Source organism: Seriola dumerili, unplaced genomic scaffold (genome assembly GCF_002260705.1).
Source record: "Seriola dumerili isolate Sdu_G_001 unplaced genomic scaffold, Sdu_1.0 BDQW01000066.1, whole genome shotgun sequence".
In the NCBI taxonomy this organism is placed as follows: domain Eukaryota; kingdom Metazoa; phylum Chordata; class Actinopteri; order Carangiformes; family Carangidae; genus Seriola; species Seriola dumerili.
In genome coordinates this window covers 4,306,217-4,325,350 of record NW_019174321.1, presented here as the reverse complement: position 1 = coordinate 4,325,350, position 19,134 = coordinate 4,306,217, and the positions used below count along the sequence as shown (strand labels likewise).

The window sequence follows — 19,134 nt, the reverse complement described above, 5'->3', positions numbered from 1 at the left end:
AGTTAAAGATGTGCTGAGTAAGCAGTGGTAATAACATAAAAAGTGATGAGATAATAGGAGTAGTGGCCCAACCTTAAAGATTTAACCAGCCCTGCCTCCTGAAATTTCCTACTGAGTAACCTGGAGCTATATAAGGAGACCTCCTGGATGTATCACTCTGTCACTTCATTTCAAAAGGAACGAATACATCTCGACAACAGAGAGTCCGTTGTTTGCCATCTGAACAACGCGGCCTCATACACATCACGGGATCCTCACCTTTTACTATCACTGAAATTACAGCTGACTACAGGATCAAGTGTCCTTGAGGGATTATTAACTAAAGTGAAGAAATCTTTATGGTCTGCCGAACACTCAGAGTGGACCAGACCAGAAATATCAGTAGAAGAGACTCTATCGACAGACTGACAGAGAAGGGAAACCGAACAGGAAACGACAGACGACTAAAACCCCGAGTTGAAGGTTTGAAGAGAACCTCTGAACATGAATGCGGCTGATTTAAATATGAATATGTCTGACAGTTGACTGACTGAAAAGTGCTGAAAGGCTTTTTTTTTTTTTTTTGCTGTTTTTAGGGTGTATTTTTGCTTTTGGTATTGGTGTGTGTACTGGACCTGAGAACAACTGCAGGATAATTTAGAGGACATTAAACATTACCAGGAGTGCATAATAGACTTTACTACAACTCAAAGAAGAGTGTACAAGGAAGCTCGTGCTGTTGAACTAACCATGGTTGGTACAGGTGGTCCAGTGGCCTCTTTCTCTGTGTGGGACTATGTGGTGTTCGCTGGAACTATTGTGGGGGCAGCTGGTATTGGTCTCTTCCAGGCCATTCGAGGCCGTAAGGAGACCAGCAGCGATGAGTTCTTGTTGGGCGGACGGCAAATGACAGCTGTGCCGGTTGCCATGTCGCTCACGGCCAGCTTCATGTCTGGCATCACAGTCATTGGCACTCCTGCTGAGGCCTACCGGTTTGGAGCTGCCTTCTGGCTCTTCGGCTTCTCCTATGCCATCATGTCTGCTGTCACTGCTGAGATCTTTGTCCCTCTTTTCTACCGACTGGGGATCACCAGCGCCTATGAGGTGAGGCACAGACATCTAAATTGTATCACGTGGTACAATGGCTGATGGAGAGGTGAAGCAGGAAATTACATAAAATTTAAAGATCAATAAAGCAAACATTCTTCGTTGGTAGGCGGCAGAAACACATGGCTTTTAAAGGTTAATGTGGCTACTGATTCATCCACTCTAGTTGGTAACATGTCTGTAAATCAATAACTCATGTGGCCATACTGTTACTATAGAGGTATATCCCCCAAAAGATGAGTGGAGGTTTGTAATAAAGAATAAAGAAAGAAAAACCTTTAATATTTGTGAATATGGATGAGTATACAAAGCCTGTATGTATGAACAATCCAATCCATAACTTTACTGATGTTTGACGGTGCAAGTTTCCCTTTTATTTCTAGTACCTGGAGATGCGCTTCAGCCGGCCCATTCGGATAATTGGGACATCAATGTACATCGTGCAGACGGTAACTAAAAAATGCATTTATTGAAACATATGAGAAATATTCAGTTCGTTTTTGTAATTAGATAATTAAAAACAAAACTACAAAACAGTGACAAATGGAACAAAATGTCTGTGTAGATCTAGCATAGTAAACAGCACCTGCCTTTTTTGTTTTTGACTTTATGATAAACTGATTCCAATTCCAAGAAACCATGAATATGAATCACATGCTATTTGTGCTTCTATCTAATCAACTAATGGTGGCATCTTTTCTCAGGCCCTGTACACCGGTCTGGTCATCTACGCTCCAGCTCTCGCACTAAATCAAAGTAAGCCGAAGCTCACAAAAGCTGACAAAAGCTGACAAAACAAGTGTCGACAAGTGTTTGGTTTAGGTTTTAGCCTCATTGAATTGTAACTTGGTGATACAGTGTTCTATCTAATCTCACAATTACTTATGTTGTCCAGACAATAGAGTTCATGTACTACATACTGCAGTTTTTTTTGCCCTCTTGTTGTGTCCCATTTGTATTCTTATTATAAATAAAGTAAAAACCCAAGTTAAGCATCTAGTTACAAATGATGAATCCAGACATAATTATAATATATGAATCATGATGGAGCTTTCATTTCCTCACTACTCAGTCACTGGACTTGATCTGTGGGGCGTACTGGTGGCTACCGGAGCGGTGTGCATCCTCTACTGCACTTTGGTTAGTACTGTACATTTCAGAAAGTATTATATATCGTATTGAATTATTGATCTGTGTACCAAACAATCTACAAGAAGTGTATAATGTATACTGAAATGGACTTCCGTTTTAATGTGGCAGACCAAAAACAGGCTACCTGTTCATCATCTACCTATTTGAGTTTGTGGTTAATAAAACCGACATTATTTTTTGCGCGATAATATATAGTTGTAAACATTTTAACATAACTCTAAGCCTCAACTAGAACTAAATCGGAAATAAGTACATGAAATCCTATCACGCTATCCTTAACATGGATTTTGTTTCAGGGGGGTCTGAAAGCAGTAATCTGGACAGATGTGCTTCAGATGGTGATCATGCTGGCAGGTTTTGCAGCTGTTATAGCAAGAGGAGCTGTACTGCAGGGAGGCCTGACGAAGATTTGGGAAGATGCTCGCCAAGGAGGCCGACTAAACGCGTTTGAGTGAGTACACAAGCAGATTAAATGTTTGTTTTTGTGAGTTTGTTTTAAACTGATTACAATACCAGATGGGTTGGGCTTCTTGAATTAGAACAATTGAATTAGTGTCTTCTAATTTTGCAGGGAAACAAACTAGACCAACCCCTGCATACAGTGGCACCCTGTATATTGTCGTTCTGTAAACAAGGAACCTGAATATCAATGATCGAAAGACCTCTTATTGCCTTAAAAGTGACATCCCACATTATTATTGTCATGTCCCCAAAAATTACTTTCAGTACTCTTTCATGTTGTTGGTCTTTGTTCACAGTTTTGACCCAGATCCTCTGAAGCGACATACTTTCTGGACCATTATAATCGGTGGTAGCGTGATGTGGGTGTCTATCTACTCCATCAACCAGTCCCAGGTGCAGCGCTACATCTCCTGCAAAACCTTGGGACATGCCAAGATGTGAGTGTTCCTGCAAAGCGGTGCGACAGTATACCACTGACTGCGAGGAAAAGGTTCATGCACTGACAAGTCTTCTTTTATCTCTCAGGTCTTTGTATGTGAACATGGTTGGCTTATGGGTAACTGTGAGTCTGGCTATGTTTTCTGGCCTCGCTATGTACTCCATTTACAAGAACTGTGACCCACTTACAAACGGGGATATAAGCACACCTGACCAGGTAACTGCAGCTGCTATTTGTCTATTTACTCACCAACACACGGCCATCATGCTGTTTGTCATCGAACAAAGCATTACAGTTAACAGTAAAATGGTTTATATTTTAAACCAGCTGCTGCCCTACCTTGTGATGGATATTCTGGCAGTCTACCCTGGAGTCCCTGGCTTGTTTGTGGCAGCTGCATACAGTGGCACCCTTAGGTGAGGCTTGTAAAACAAGTAAAAATGAATTATTTTACATTAATTATTATTTTATCAGAGTCAGGAGTGCGATCTTGAACACTGTAGTAGATAAGGTACAGCCGTATGGAAGTAATAAACGCAAACCTGATTCATGTTGCTTCCTGAATCCACATCACTGCTCTGCTGACTACTTCATAACAAGTTACTGTTACATTTACATTACCACTCATTTCATGTACACATCATGCAAGAAGCCACCATCTGCATGCCACCTGTGACTAATCCATCTATAAACTATCATTTGCTGTTCTCTTCAGAGACTAAAAGGTTGCCGTTTGCTTGCTTATTTTTCAGCACGGTGTCTTCCAGCATTAATGCCCTGGTTGCTGTCACTGTGGAAGACTTTATTCTCCCTGTGTGCAAAAACCTCACACAGAAACAAGTGACCTGGATGAACATGGGCCTGAGTAAGTTGTGTAAAAAAAAAAAAAAAAAAGATCATGTATAATCATGTATGATAGAAAAGTGGAGGGAAACGAGTGAGTTTTTGTAATTTACAGGAGAAATACTTTTTAAAGACATTTCTAGAAATTTGAGTGAAAATACTCGAGCACTTCATAATATAGTATGAGTTTATAGTGGCTTCTTTTGTATGATTACCACAGTAATCACCATACAGTATGACTCACTTTATACCAGTGTACATCAAGATAACCACTATCTTATCTTGTTATTCTTGGCAGATAATTACACATGACAGGCAGACAAACAGACAGGTAGATTTACTGGAGAAACATGCACAGGCAGGAACATGTTGATTCTATCAACTTCTTTTGGGAAGGTGATCCCAGGACATGACTCTAAAATCTCATTTTCTCAATGCTGCTGCAGGGAAAATAATAATTCAACTTTTTTCCTCATTTAATATAGACATTGGTTAGTATGGCTCTGTATACTATTTGTACACAGTGATCCTGTTCCTTGCAGTGAACTCACACAGGGGAACAGACAGGGTTTCTGCAGGGTTCACCAAGTTAAATGCAGGACTTTCTAAGACCTTTTTAATTCCACATAGCAATTGACAAAAGTATGAGTCGAACACCAGTAGGGTTGATGACCCAGAATTATTTATTAATATTTCACATTTTTGGCACTGAAATGCCCCAAAAATAAATTAATAAATTGTCACATCAATTCCGCTTTTAGTTTATAAGTAAGTAACGTCTACTGACAACCTACAATTGGATTCAAAAAGAAAAAAAGAAAAAGAAAAACTAACATTACTGCCTATGACAGACAACAGAAAATAAAATGTATGACTTTTAAATGGGTTACTGTTTTCTAGGCTTTTTAAGACTTGCTTGTCTCAAAACACAAAGCACTACTCTCCAGTTACATTTATGACAAAAGTTTGATGAGAATTTAAATCTGTATGACCCAGATGTAACTTTTTGTAAAACTTGTGCACTCGTCTGCCTTCAACATTTGAATCTGTACTTTGGAAGTTGTGATTAGGTCTTTTCTTTGAGTTTCATAATGATGATTTTAATATCTCCCAGGTGTATTCTTTGGTGCCCTGTGTATTGGGATGGCTGGCGTTGCTTCATTGATGGGAAGCATTCTGCAGGTAACCCTCTCCCAACACCATGCACTAACGCACTCATGCAGCTATCTACTGCTCTACAGCACCACCCTGAGCTCAATATTAAGAACTACAAGCCTTCTGACAATTTTCTGTTTTCAGGCAGCTCTGTCTATATTTGGCATGATCAGCGGGCCTCTCCTTGGTCTTTATCTGTTAGGTATGCTTTTCCGCACAACAAATTCAATAGTGAGTATTTTCTATTACTGGAACATTTACTAGAACATCAGCTACCTCTGACAACACAATAGAACAAATATGACACATTCATGAAATATTTGACTGTGGTCATATTTACTTTGCAGGGAGGACTACTGGGAATGATCATCGGTCTAGTGTTGACTCTGTGGGTGGGGATTGGAGGCCAGATTTACCCACCAACAGATGAGATGACAAATCCTCTCCTTCTTAGTACTATAGGCTGCAATACCACAATGAGCCAGAACTATACAACGACAGCTCCCTGGACCAGTCCAGTGACTCTGACCTCCCAGCCTGAGTGAGTCATGTTGCATAAAAGAAATGTCCATCTGATGACACTCGAGCACATGATATGTTCACAGTAAATATTGAATTCTGGTGGTTGCTAAAATTTGTGCTAAGAAACAAGTTTGATAAAACCACTACTTGAGGACAAAACCAATCCGAGGCTTAACAACCAACCTTAAAATCATCATTCAACATTTTGGTCTCATAGCTTTTATTGGTTAGAGCCACTTCAGGGGCAATGCTCTGATGTGTGTCAAAAGCAGGTGCTACTATGCTATGTCAAGGTCCATAAATTTGATTAAGCAAATATGCTGCACCCACTGCTTTTCTGGACTACATTTCAGAAATGTACTTTTATCTAGGCTTTAAATGCATTTCAGAATAAACTCTGAAATCCATGCAATACGCACAGTGACAGAGTGATAATACAAGTATACCAAGAGAAGATCCAAACACACAAGCTGTATACTTACAAAAATTGTATAGTATATACCTGAGGTTTAGCTAATAGTTGATTAAGTGATTAGTGGACTGACAGAAAACTCATCAGCAACCATTAATTAGGTAATTTAATAAAAACATTCTCTGTTTCCACTTTGTCAGATCTGAGGATTTGCAGCTTTTTTTATATTTCATATCATAATAGTGAATTTCTTTGGTAATTGTACTGTTAGCTGGACAAAACATTAGAAGATGTCAACTTAGAATATTTTATGACATTTTATGGACCAAATAATTAATCAAGGAAAAATAGAGCGGCACTCAATAAAGCACATAAGGCTGCCAGGGCACCAAGGTCAAGTATAGCTTTATTTATTTATTGTCTTTAACTTGTACAAGACAGCTTTATGGTTTTAATACCTGTTATGTGAAATGATTATGCCAGCAGCTCTACAGCAGTACAAATTGTCTCATTGCTATGTTGCCACCTCTGTTGTTATTGTGTAATTATATTAGTCCCATGTTGACTGAATTACTGATGTAAGTACTGATATAATACTGGATCTCTCGTTAAACCAGATCTGTGCCAACATTTAATGGGTTCCAATACCTCACAACCACCCAAGTGCTTAAATCACCCCATGAAGGCCTTATGTAGCTATAAGACTTAATACGTTGTTAAGAATAGCAACTATATGCGATCTAATGTGGCACATAGACTGTAGACCTTGATTACTAAAATGATTTTGTTTGTGTATCAGTGTCAGACCACCTTTGGCAGACTCCTGGTACTCCCTGTCCTATCTCTACTTCTCTCTGTTGGGCACAGTGACCACAATCGTTTCTGGACTGTTGGTGAGCATCATCACAGGTGAGACATCTAACCTCTACTTCCACTGCAGAGACACAACAGTGTTGCTGTTGTGTAAATGTTTGATATTATAACCTACTATAAAACTGTGATGGGAATATGAATTTGTTTTGTTTTTTTAGGTGGATGCAAACAAAAGAAGCTGAACTCCGATCTGTTTGTGAGGAAGAGTGACCTGTTCTGCTTCAGCTGCTTTAGTAACTCAAAGGTAAGATGTTGACTCTTTTGTCAGGTAACTGGTCATAAAGTAAGGATATACTGTACCAGTAGTACTCATTATTAATATGCTACTTAATGTTCTTAACCCACTATAGGTATCAGATGTCACTGAAAAGACTGCACCAGAGTTTCACATTGGAGCCAACCATTTCACACTCACAGAATTCGATGTGATGAGCAAAGATGTTGGAAAAGCCACCAAACTATAATGCTGCTGCTTTATCAATACACCGTTCCTCATGGGGACACTTTAACTTTTATTTTTTTTATTATTATTTTATAAACACATAAATGACAAGCCACAATTGTTTAGCTGCTACATTGATGTAGTGCATTTGATTTGCATAAACAACCCTTTTACTGTTATATGTATTTATCCTAATATGAATTATAAGGTTTAAACATGTTGCTTCAATAAATAATTACTTGATTTTGTATTAAGAATAATAAACCTAAACTTGAACTTGCAAAATTTAATTTATATTTAAAAACTTCCCTATTTATGTTGTTAAAATATTGAAGAGCAGCAGAAAAAAGAACAATAGTAGGAAAATGTTCTGAAATGTTTTAACATTTCAGCTGTTGTAATCTTCATCAGAACAATAGGGAAAAGAACACTTGAAGTAGCACAAGGTCACCACATCTTCTGGCCCATACAGATTGTTCTGCTCCTATTTCCTGTTCAGCAGTGATGTGGCAGAATCGTTTTACTTTTATTGCCCTTTGTTCAATTGTCCTCCCTGATAGTGGCTGCTAGCTCTATATTCCACCTGAACACTGTCCTTCTTCATTTCATGCTGACATAGAAAAGCATGGGCAATATTGTTGTCCATTTCTTTATGACTATTTTTTATTGTCTTATTTTTATAAGGAAACGGTTCACTCTTTATGGATTCCCTGTAAAAATTAGTCAAAAATTCTACTTGTTAATAAATATTTTGTACAAAGTTCAACTGTGTTGACTGAAATCTAATTTCAGAGAACTTCAGTGCGTGCATGACCTTCATATTTATGTGAAAGAAAATACAGAACATTAAGGAAAAACATTTACTGTATAGTTATTGCTTTGCAGTGGTTTCTGTACTACTCCAGGCTGTAAGATTTATTTGAACTGAGTGAGAGGGAGAGACAGACAGAGAGAAAGAGGTTGAGCTTTGGTCTAGGTAATAACTGTGCCCTTTGTATCCTTGGCAACATACAATAGAGGAAGTTTACAAAGCACTGACCTGCCCACTTTTCCCTGCCACAATGCCAACAAATCAGCGCTGTGGCCATTCCAAGTTTGTAGGAAGTGGAGAGTCAGCCTTGACATGGAGGCAAACTCACTGCCAGGGAAGTGAACTAAGTTACTGTTTTCAGTCATACCGACAAAACAAGGTGAGCCTGATTTTTCTAAATCAGTCTACAGCAGTAAATACAGTGAACGTTGTTTACTTTCGAATCCAAGTTTGGACTTATGAAGCTTTAGCATTAGGGAGAGATTAGAAATGTTTCCATTGACGTAACAACAAAAGATCAGAGAGTTTTAGGCTATTATGTATTAACCTCATTGTGTACAAAGTCACATTTAGTGTGTGCAGTCATTTCCTGCTTAAAATATGTCAGTGTAATTTGCAAATGTATTGCATAAGACCTACTTACACAAGGCACCATGTTTAAGGCATTTTTTTCACTGCATAACACAATCAAGAACTTACGTATAGAGCAAGCTCAGACTCTGTTTTTAACCTGAATATTGCTAAGTTAATAGAAAGAGATATTTTTAATGTTTGATGTGAAGTGTTTTTTAGCCCATGTTTTGTTTTCCAGTACAGGACTTAGTGCCATGGATACCATCTTTGCTACCGTGGCTTGCTGCCTCCTGGCTGTTTCTTTTGCTGAGGCACACACAGAAAAAATGAATTTGACTATCATGCCAACAACCACCACCCCTGGCTTAAACTTGAATCACACATCTACACTCGTTACATCATCTAACACCACTGTACATGCAACTGTTATCTCAAACATAAGTGAAGACACAACTTCATTTACCAGCACAACCTGGGACAATGGAACATTCAATGAAACCACAAGTCACCCCCAGACCTCTCAGTCAACAACCGTCTTGAATCCTCTAACAAGGAGTAGTTTATTGACAACCACCACACCTGGCACTCACACTTCCTCATTTACAGCTGTGACAATGCCAGTAATCCAGTCCACAGCAGGTTACATAAGTACACCGGATACTTCAGTAATTACAACTGCAAATTCATCTAACACTGTCAATACAACTTCAGATTCAGTGGACAGAATCACACAAGGTAAGTATAAGGCTAGAATTTATTTATTAATAATTTAATTGCTCATTTCATGTTTTCGTTGAACTTCTGTCAATTACTTTCCCTGCCTTTTTGCTGTGCTACTAGGTTTTGGACTGGACATTTCAGAAAAGAACATGACCATTGTCTTCAGTGTTGCACTGGGAGTGTTCGGTGTGGCATTGGTTATATTTATGTTTCACAGATGCAAACAGAAAATCCAATACTTGCATCAGCCTCTTAACAACACTAATGACACAGGTAAGGAGCCACCCATTCATCATACAATCAATACAATCTATTTTGATAATTATTAGCAGTTAAAAATACCTATCTAATTTTCAACAGATGCATTCGTGGCAGATGATGATACCCTCATAATTTCCGGAGGACTTTATGATGGCCATCCGATCTACGATAATGTACCTACAGCCCCAGAAGACCAATCTCAATTTCGCCTTGAGTTCCTTCACTGAGGAGAGACAGCTAACTACAGTTTGAGATGTCACCTTTAATACATAACAGACATGGACACGGACATTTTTCCTCATCCACGAATTCATACAATTTCAAGACTGAAATTTCACATTGACATTTAAGCTCTTTATGAGAGGCTAATGTCTGAGAGGAAGAGAAAATGATGATGAGAAGAACATTCAAAAAGGAACAAAAAAGATCAATTTGAACATTACTTTTACTGATTTCACTGTCAACTCTAGGATAGATAAATATACTAAGAGAGTAATACATAACAACTACTCTTTCCCAACACCAACAATATGAACTTGTTCAAAATAGAGATTTCATGTGTATATTAGTTAAGATAAATTATTTCATAGAATAGAATTTATTGCAAAGTACTTAACATGGAGGGTAACTTCACTCAAAATCTATCTCCAAATCTCAAGCAAACTTGCTTAAAAGCTAGAACATGAACACCTAAATCTGCATGTCACAAACAATACTGTTTAACTGATCCATAACAATATTTTCTCTGCATGTAAAGAAATATATTTGCCTGTTACTATTATTATTATGTTATATTTAATCCCTAACAAAACCATCTATGTATGTTAAGATATCAAGTTTACTTGAGTATCAACTCCTAAACCTGTGTAATATTGCTAATACGGTTTATCTGACCTGTAACAGCACTACTTATGCAAAGATCTTCTCATTGTTTTTCTTCCTTTTCTTGTCACCACCTGTCACTGCGGTCCAACAAGCATCTCTCATCCTTTTCATTGCAGCTAGCTTCAACAAGCTCCCTGGTGATTTAGTGACAGGGCTCTGGATCTGAATAAAAGTTGATGTAGTATAAATAAAAACTACAGGGCTTATTTCATCTTTGTCTGTGCATAAAATGCATAAAGATAATATCTAAATGGCATTACACCACTATGGAAGTGTGTTACCTTTTTGATGGTGTTGAGTTTACAGTGCGGAGCAGAAAAATTGAGCGTGGGTGCATTTTCAAAGGTCTGTCAGGAAGACAAATAGAAAGCCAAATCAGCTCTTCTGTCAATCTTGCACAAAAATCACATTAAATTCACAAAATCAACAGGCTGGTATGATACTGTATACTTCTGACCAATAAACTCTGAACCAATAAAAACACTTCTCACCAATAGATCATTTTGATCAGAGCTGTCAGACTTGGGGTCAAACTCAAAGGTGCTCTTCCCCCAGTGTGCTGCTTTTTCAGCGGAAGGTGGTGTCCTTATCCTGTAGGACTGCAAGTGAATTCAAAGAGTAAATGTCCGCAAAAGCCATTGATATTTTTATTCATTTTGGAAAATGTCAGAATGATACTGTATATTACTTTGATCTTTGATGTTCCGCCAACCCTGTTTGTCATACTCGGGGTTTTCAGGTCTTCAGTGTGAGCATCCTATGATACAAAGTCAGGGTCAGTTTTACTTAGAATGAATGCTACAGTAAACAGAGACACAGATTAAGCAAAAGATTATAGTTGTCTTAATTATCATTGCCATATTTACTTTATGAACAGATTAAACTGTCATCTACCTTGTTCTTTGGTGTTGTTCCACATGACTTTCTGAGGGATTCAGTGTCAGATTCCTGAACCATAAAAGACATGATGGTCTGAATATGTGATACACAGTATTTTTACTTAAACTTTCCTGAGCCTGAAAATGCCAATTAAAATTCCAGTAATAATTACCGAAGAATCGAAAATTAGTTATGACAGCTTGATGAGTTATTTTCCGACTCATCTCAACAATTTAGTATAAAGCTGAAATGAGACAATTTACTTTGCCTATCTAAAAACATTTGAGTAGATTAAACTCACAGCATTCTTCATAACTGCAGCACTTCCATTATCTTTGCAGTAGGAGGGAGTTTTCCTGGTCTTGGAGAATTCAAATATGCGTCTCTTTGAAGCACTGTCTTTTGGAGTCTCTGAACATCGTCCTTGTTTATAGTTTGAGGCAGGTGACTAGAATTTGAAGATTACTTCTTGGTTAAATGATGACAAACAACGTCATCAGTGGCAGCATATTTGCAGATGTACTGACTTTGTACCTGCTTGTTCTCTGCTTCTGACACCTGAGTGATTTCCATTGATGACATTTCTTTCTTCAAATCAGTTAGCTCCTTCTGCAGGTTTTCCTAATAGCAACGAAAAGTGTTTCTCAAAAGAAAAAAAGAACTGTCTCTCAAAAGTTAAAGCACATCCTGTTTCAGTAAAAAGCCAAAAATAAAACTATAATGGATTCTAACTGGGGCATACCTTCTTTGTTGTTTCAGTCTTCAGCTGTTTCTTCAACTGCTCATTTTCAGTCTTATGTTTTGAAAGATCCAACTCCTGATTTTAAGAATTTGATTTCAGACATATTAGGATATAACTGATTCATTATCTAACAGTAAATAGATAGTGATAAATCTTTATTTATAATTTTTTGCCTCATACCAGTGATTTCCTCTGGGACACAGCCTCCTTCTCTTTCTTCTTGTTCTCATCAAGCTCTGCATCCTTTTCTTCAACGATCCGGTCATACTGGCTCTAGTAAAGACAAGTCAAGTTCCTTCCTGGACTGACACTCATACTGTACAAGACCATTTTTGGACAGAATATACTTTATAATGACCTTACCTTGTGTTTCTCCATCAGTGCAATCATATCCGCTATCTTGTGTTGACACTTAAGTTCTGCATCTTCCTTGTTCTTGATGGCCTCTGCTGCTGTTAATTTGATCTTTTGTACCTGTAAGACAAGATGATTTTATTCTTAATTTTTATTCTGGGAGCTAAAAATATGCCAAATAACTTTGGTAACCTCAAGTAACAACCTCATTCTCAAGTTCTGCTGCAAAGGTGGATTTGTACTCAAGATCCTTGAGCAATTTCTGATGGATTTCCTCATTCAGTTTTTCAAGGTTCTGGGACTCATCATGAAGACTGCTGATCTAAAGACAAAAACAAGCATTTACATTAAACAGAGTATTACTTATTGGTTTAAATTTTTCCTATTGATATTACAAATAGATAAAAGATTAAAAAAAAAACATCACTATACCACATTTTCAAGTTGACTGGATTTTGCAATCTCCTTTGTTATTTGTTTCTTCAGTATTTTATTCTGAAAATATACAAGTGAACTGTTTAGCTAAATAAAAAACAAATCCATCTCAAGTATTGTATATCTACAGTTTCAATTTTTTCCCTGAGATTGCACAGATGAAAACAAAAAACAAAATATTTCTTGTTAGTTCCAGAAAATGGCCATCAATAATAACAGCATTTTTATTTGTGTTTTTTTTTTAATTACCTTTGTTTCAACAGCTTTGATCTGTTTTTCTTTTTCTGTAATTTTCTCCTGCAGATGTTCATACTATACAGAAAAAGCACAAAGAAAGCATTTACTACTTTCACAACAGGCATCATTATGAAGCATTGTGTGTCCATTAATAATCGATTTTGTTGGCATTCTTACATTTTCTTCCATTTTCTTGTGCAGAGTCTCAGTTTCTTGACATTTCTCTTGGATTTTGGTTTTAATGGAGTTTGCTTCCTCTCTATTTAATGAAAATATACAAATCTAAATCTCAAAGACTACACAATGTCAAAAATGTGTAGGTCTCTAACCTGCAAACTCACCGTAAACATTGGTTTTCTTCTTTGAGTCTATGAATTTCTCTTGTGAGCTTCACAGTCTTCTCCTCGCTCACCTGATCAGTCAAAACAGTAAGAACTTGCCACATACTGTATGTACAGTAAATAATGACTAAATAAAACACATAACTACTGCACACATGAAATAGGTGTCATGAAAGTCACATTTGGTAATTCAGACCTTCATATTTGCCTCAACAGCTTTCACACTAGAGGATTCACTCTCAAACTGCTGTTGAATGGCCATCTTCTCAGACTGAAGCTCATTAAAGTTGGATAATAGCTCTTCATACTTTACTCTTCAAAATGACATAAATTAAACATTAGACATTAAGATTTCAACACTTCAATATAATATTCAATAAGCCAATATTGTGGAATGGCTGGCTATTAAGAACTCACTTATGCAGTGTAATGTCATTCCTCAGTTGCTCCATTTGAAAGGTGTGTTCTTTATTTTTCTTTATTTCAGTAAACAACTCTGCCTCTAGCTCCTGCACTTTGATCTGAGAGCATAAAAACACAACATATCACTGAATTTTTTTCATTATAAAAATAATTTCCCAAAAATGATTTCCACATTGGGTAAGAGATAATGAGTGGAGCAAGAAAATGGAAATCATGTCAAAAACCTCTGTCTCAGTTGACTTCTCCTTTAAATCTTCTTTTGCCTTTTCAGCAGCTTCACAAGCCTTCTTAAGTAGATCATTTCGAGCAAAGGCCATCTCTGCTTCATTCTGCATCAATAAAAAGGGCACATATTGATATATATATATATATATTATTTAAGGAATCTGGATTAGACTATCAAATAAACATCCTTTTTTCTGAGACGAAGCATCTGTTTATATCACCTTAAATAGTTTGACCTCTTCGGTTCTCTTTGAAAGCTTTGTTGTGAGTTCCTCCACTCTGACTTCAGTTACATCAATCTTACCCTTCATGGACTCAATGGATTTTAATTTGATGTCCTTGGAACACAACCACATAGAGATAAGATTACAACGAATGTGGAGTTTAGATTAAAATGAACAACTTAAAAAGCAAAGAAACTCTTCCTCAACTTTAAAACACATTTTACCAGTTCATCTCCAAGGATTTTGATCTGCCCATCTTTCTTTGCACTCTGGTCCATGGTCTCTCCTGTTGAGCAAAACATTTTCTTTTGGCTTGACAGAGCATCAAATAAAAATATATACATATTTCAGACAGTTAGACATACGTAAAAGTGTGTTTCTCCTTTCAAGTTCGTTGTTTTTTGCCATTAGTTTATCCTCCAGTTCTTTGGCCCTGGAAAATTAGTGCAAAGAATGAATAAAAATTTAATGATAGGAGGAAAAATTGCACTTGGTCTGGAAAATACTGTGAATTTTCAGGAGTTAATAATACCTCTGTATCTCTAGGGCTAATGAATCCTGTAGCTCTTTAATGGTTGTCTGAATCTGCTCCAGCTTCTCTGCTTGTTGATTTTTAACTCTGCTGAGCTCCTGCAAGCTTAAGTCTTTGCTTTGGATGATCTGTGCATATTCTTCTTTACTTTGTTCCAGGGCTGCAGCAATAGCTTCACGATTTTTCTTTAAGGGAGCAATAATGTCTCAGTCAAAGCAGATAGAACACAACAGAGCCCTGAGACTGACAAGAATCTTAACACACTCACCTGAGTTTCTTCATAGCTCTGCTCAGCAGTGTGCAGTTGTTGAAGAAGGGATTCCTGTTCAGCTTTTGAGCTTTTGAGAAGTTCATTTTGTTGATCTGTAAAGATAGTAAATATATGATGTAATCTTTGGTATCCTCAAAAAATCACGAATAAAACCATTTCAGTACTGTTCAAGTTCAAGTTCATTGAACTTGACTTGAACTGAACATTGGATAAAAAAATGAATAATTACAAGGTTATATATATTTTTCTGTCAAATGCAGTTACCCCAGAGGCCTAAGACTGCACAAAAAAGAATTAAGAAATGTTATAACAGATAGTTCAGAATTTAGAAAGCTAATGTTATCTTACTTGTTGTCTCTTGGAGTTGTTTGCAATGCTTTTGGGTTTCATGGAGGTCAAGCAGGACTTTCTCTAGTCCACTTTCCGTATTCTTAAGCTTTATCTGAAGCCCAGCCACCTGTGAATACAGCATCAGTCCTTATGTTTTGTTTCAAAACCTGTGGTTACATGTTACAAGTTCCCACATAAACTGGTCTCTCTTTTCTGAACTAACCTCTTCCTCCTTCATGGCATATTCTTGACAATATTTCTCTTTTAGCTCTTCAAATTGCAGCAAGCCCTCTTTCACTGGAAAAAGATAAAAATGATAAATTTTCTTGCTGGTGGACATGTTATCTTGCTTGTCGATCTATCATTAATTCATCCTATATCATTAGGATGAATCCTTCTGAAGGATTACTGTATTGAATAGCCTAATAAACATAAAGAGAAAAAAAATACCTTTCTGCATCTCTTGTTGATCAGCTTCTGCTAGAATACGAAGGCTTTCGAATGCTGCAATCAGTTTCTACAGAAAAAAGTTAAATTGCATCAAACCTCATGTCCTACCCTTTTACTCGCTCCTGTCCAAAAAATAATTTATAAAATTTGTTGATAAATTTAGAAGTGTTTTACCTGAATGCTCTCACTATTTTCCATAACCAGGTGATGTGTTTCCTCTCTTTCAGATTCAACTACAAAATGTAGAATTTAATTATAAAATATGTAGCAATGTGTCAATATTCTCAGCACCTTAACAATATGGCTGACAAATATATATGGGCAGAAGAATTTAAAGCACTTTTTACTTACACAGCTGCATATTCTTAGCTGACCGCTGACAAGTGTCTTTCAGTATATTACACAAGTTCCTGGTTGCATTGTTTCTGCATTTAAAATTTGGAATTTTGTATAAACAAAATATTTGAAGTAAACAAAACATTTATATTTAAAAATCAGATTGTCACATTCATCTGGCTTTTACAGAGCATGCTCATTGTGTCTCAGAGCATTTTTTAAAAAAAAACCCTTACTTGTTCCTCAAATCCTCATTTTCACTTATTTGTTCCTCCAGCTTTATGCTGAGATTTTCATTTCCAAACTGTAAAAACAGAACACACATGACAGATAACAATAAATATCAAAGAGTGTTAGAGTATGCTGTTCCTTGATTATCGATAATCTTTGTATGTGGTTAGAGAGGGACAGAAAAAGACAAAGAAAACTTGTCACCGAGTTACACACCTGTAACTCTTGAATGGCTTTGCGCTGAGTTTCTATTGTCCTTTTGTTTTCTTGGAGTCTTCTCTCCTTTTGCACAGTGTCAGAGTCAACTTTGACCTTCCAACACTTCATTTTCTCAACTTCCTCAAAGAGCTTGGAACAAAGCTGTCCAGGATTGCAATTATTCTAGGGAATAGTCACAATGATGGGAAGTAAACTGAGGTACTTTAGAATAAACACATTGCAAAGGCCAAGTATATTCTATTCATGCTTCACATTTGTGTACAATGAANCAACTTTGACCTTCCAACACTTCATTTTCTCAACTTCCTCAAAGAGCTTGGAACAAAGCTGTCCAGGATTGCAATTATTCTAGGGAATAGTCACAATGATGGGAAGTAAACTGAGGTACTTTAGAATAAACACATTGCAAAGGCCAAGTATATTCTATTCATGCTTCACATTTGTGTACAATGAAAATATTACCTCGTCTTTTTCCATTGGTGGCACAACTTTCATATTGGGAAAGTCTTTGGAGGAGAGACAATTATGAATTTATAATAACATGTATGATAACTGCCAGTTCTTTGTGTTGAAAGTATGTAGCCAGTGTTGCATAATAGAAAATACCTTGTCTGATTGGTTTAGTTGGTGTGACCAGGCTTGTATTTGGGAAAGGCATGTTTTGTCCTTTGTCAAAACACCTACTGTAACCCTAGGGGAAAACAGCAATTACACTTAGTCATCACAGGCATTAATGATTACTGCCTGTTAGACAACAGCTGCCTCCATTCATTAATGCTTTCAGCTTACAGCATGGAAAACAATGCCCACAAGTGCACAAACTGTATGTTTAAAACTTTCACTGCTGATAAAAAGTTGACTAATTATTGTGCTGAACGACTGTGTCAGTGCTGAGCTAGTATTAAAGTGTTTTGGCTTTAGTTCATTAATATATTACTTTTGGTTAACTATTGGCTAATTTAACTTACCTGCTGAAATGTATTCATGAAGTCACCACAACTCTCAACAATTTCCTGAGGTCTAACAGCACATACCTGTCCATTATTCAACCTGGGGGGCACCAACAGCTTGAAGTTAAAACCTTGGTTTCTCTCCATCCTGAAAAGACCAGAGAGTTAGATACAGCTGTTATTATCGTATGTTAAGTACAGCAGTGGTGGAAGAAGCACAAATAATTCTTCACACATCAATGTATAGCAAATCTCAAATGTGAGGGGTTTCTCTAAAATTAAATTGACAGATAATGGCAACTTTTGGCAAGGGTTGTTTTAGTGAAGCCACCTGTGAAGTTTAGAGTGGATATATCTCTGTGGATACATTTAAACAATGACAAGAGGCCCCCAATAGATACTGTTTTGAAAGTCATAAAGATTGAGAGCCGTCTGTTTAACCTCATTAAACTGCGTTTTATATGCTTATTATACGTTTAAATGTAAAATTTTAATTCCTAAAATAACTACATCAGTTCAATAAGTAAAAAGTATAATATTTCGTTATGAAATATAGTGGAGTATATGAGTCTAGGAGTAAAAGAAAACAAATGGAAATACTCAAGTACAAGTACCTCAAAATTGTAATTGCAGTAAGATTTCTTGAATAACGTTAAATGCATTTCATGCTACTTACTTTCCACCACCGAGGTACCGTACTGAGATTTAACGTTAAGCGTTCAAGTCTAACTTAGACTTTATCAAGAGAAAAGCATTTTTAACAGATAATATCAAATAGCCTTCACAATATTTAATTACATCCGAAGATCTGGCGTCATCTTAGCCGTTGGCTAGATTAATTAGCTTGCTAGGGCTTCCGTTTATCTAGCAGTTAACGGGTGTCACTTGATGATAGTTTACTTGGCTAGCTAGTTAGCTACATTTAGCTAATCCCGACCAAACTAACAAAAACGCAACAAGACATAAAACATTAAGTTAAAAAATTGTTGTTATTTTTTATTATTTTGGCAAACAACAGCCGAGTCTTACCTGCCTATTGCTGGAAAGTTTAATTATGAAATATTTTGTACGACTGGTTAAAACGTTAACTGTTGACGGTTTTTAACCTGGGGACGACACGAGCAACAATTCTCCGGTGTTAACGGTTTATTTCAAATTTGTACTACGTCACAGGTAACACTGCATCAATTATCGGAAACTGGACAGGTGGACTACTTCTATTTACTGGGTCTATTTCACTTTATACTTTAGTTAGCCAAATATTGTAGTTTTTACTCCACTACATTTGTTTGATATATTTAGTTACTTTTTAGATTAAT

At 36.8% G+C, this 19,134-nt stretch overlaps 3 protein-coding genes across 5 annotated transcripts; 2 read left to right on the top strand and 1 right to left on the bottom strand.

Moving 5' to 3' along the window:
• The first annotated feature begins 176 nt into the window (after nucleotides 1-176).
• LOC111219369 (sodium-coupled monocarboxylate transporter 1-like) lies at nucleotides 177-8,152 on the top strand. Of its 2 annotated transcripts, XM_022742007.1 has the most exons (16): nucleotides 177-462; nucleotides 576-1,083; nucleotides 1,470-1,535; nucleotides 1,791-1,842; nucleotides 2,159-2,226; nucleotides 2,535-2,689; nucleotides 2,997-3,137; nucleotides 3,226-3,355; nucleotides 3,467-3,555; nucleotides 3,892-4,004; nucleotides 5,097-5,164; nucleotides 5,282-5,368; nucleotides 5,485-5,678; nucleotides 6,871-6,980; nucleotides 7,103-7,188; nucleotides 7,295-8,152. In XM_022742007.1, exons 2-16 carry the CDS (start codon nucleotides 730-732, stop codon nucleotides 7,406-7,408), a joined length of 1,827 nt encoding a protein of 608 aa, XP_022597728.1. In that variant the 5' UTR covers nucleotides 177-462; nucleotides 576-729; the 3' UTR covers nucleotides 7,409-8,152. The 2 variants fall into 2 exon arrangements, with proteins under 2 accessions (XP_022597728.1, XP_022597727.1); XM_022742006.1 differs by having other exon boundaries at nucleotides 177-1,083.
• Nucleotides 8,153-8,485: 333 nt separating this feature from the next.
• On the top strand, nucleotides 8,486-10,002 carry LOC111219480 (flocculation protein FLO9-like). 2 transcript variants are annotated; one of them, XM_022742166.1, is made up of 4 exons: nucleotides 8,486-8,576; nucleotides 9,014-9,505; nucleotides 9,611-9,763; nucleotides 9,851-10,002. In XM_022742166.1, the coding sequence occupies exons 2-4, from the start codon at nucleotides 9,025-9,027 to the stop codon at nucleotides 9,976-9,978; spliced, it is 762 nt and encodes a 253-aa protein (XP_022597887.1). In that variant the 5' UTR covers nucleotides 8,486-8,576; nucleotides 9,014-9,024; the 3' UTR covers nucleotides 9,979-10,002. The 2 variants fall into 2 exon arrangements, with proteins under 2 accessions (XP_022597887.1, XP_022597886.1); XM_022742165.1 differs by having other exon boundaries at nucleotides 9,009-9,505.
• A 637-nt stretch (nucleotides 10,003-10,639) lies between these two features.
• LOC111219355 (synaptonemal complex protein 1-like) lies at nucleotides 10,640-18,633 on the bottom strand. Its single transcript, XM_022741988.1, has 33 exons — nucleotides 18,614-18,633; nucleotides 17,834-17,963; nucleotides 17,472-17,556; nucleotides 17,328-17,371; nucleotides 16,863-17,027; nucleotides 16,652-16,719; nucleotides 16,431-16,504; nucleotides 16,254-16,312; nucleotides 16,080-16,146; nucleotides 15,853-15,926; nucleotides 15,648-15,756; nucleotides 15,297-15,391; nucleotides 15,029-15,213; nucleotides 14,862-14,929; nucleotides 14,721-14,782; nucleotides 14,494-14,610; nucleotides 14,272-14,376; nucleotides 14,042-14,145; nucleotides 13,821-13,938; nucleotides 13,625-13,695; nucleotides 13,461-13,542; nucleotides 13,264-13,358; nucleotides 13,044-13,125; nucleotides 12,817-12,933; nucleotides 12,621-12,731; nucleotides 12,438-12,530; nucleotides 12,258-12,332; nucleotides 12,050-12,136; nucleotides 11,817-11,963; nucleotides 11,531-11,584; nucleotides 11,325-11,393; nucleotides 11,128-11,235; nucleotides 10,640-10,798 (listed from the first exon to the last, which is right to left on the bottom strand). The coding sequence occupies exons 1-33, from the start codon at nucleotides 18,631-18,633 to the stop codon at nucleotides 10,661-10,663; spliced, it is 3,078 nt and encodes a 1,025-aa protein (XP_022597709.1). The 3' UTR covers nucleotides 10,640-10,660.
• Between the last annotated feature and the right edge of the window lie 501 nt (nucleotides 18,634-19,134).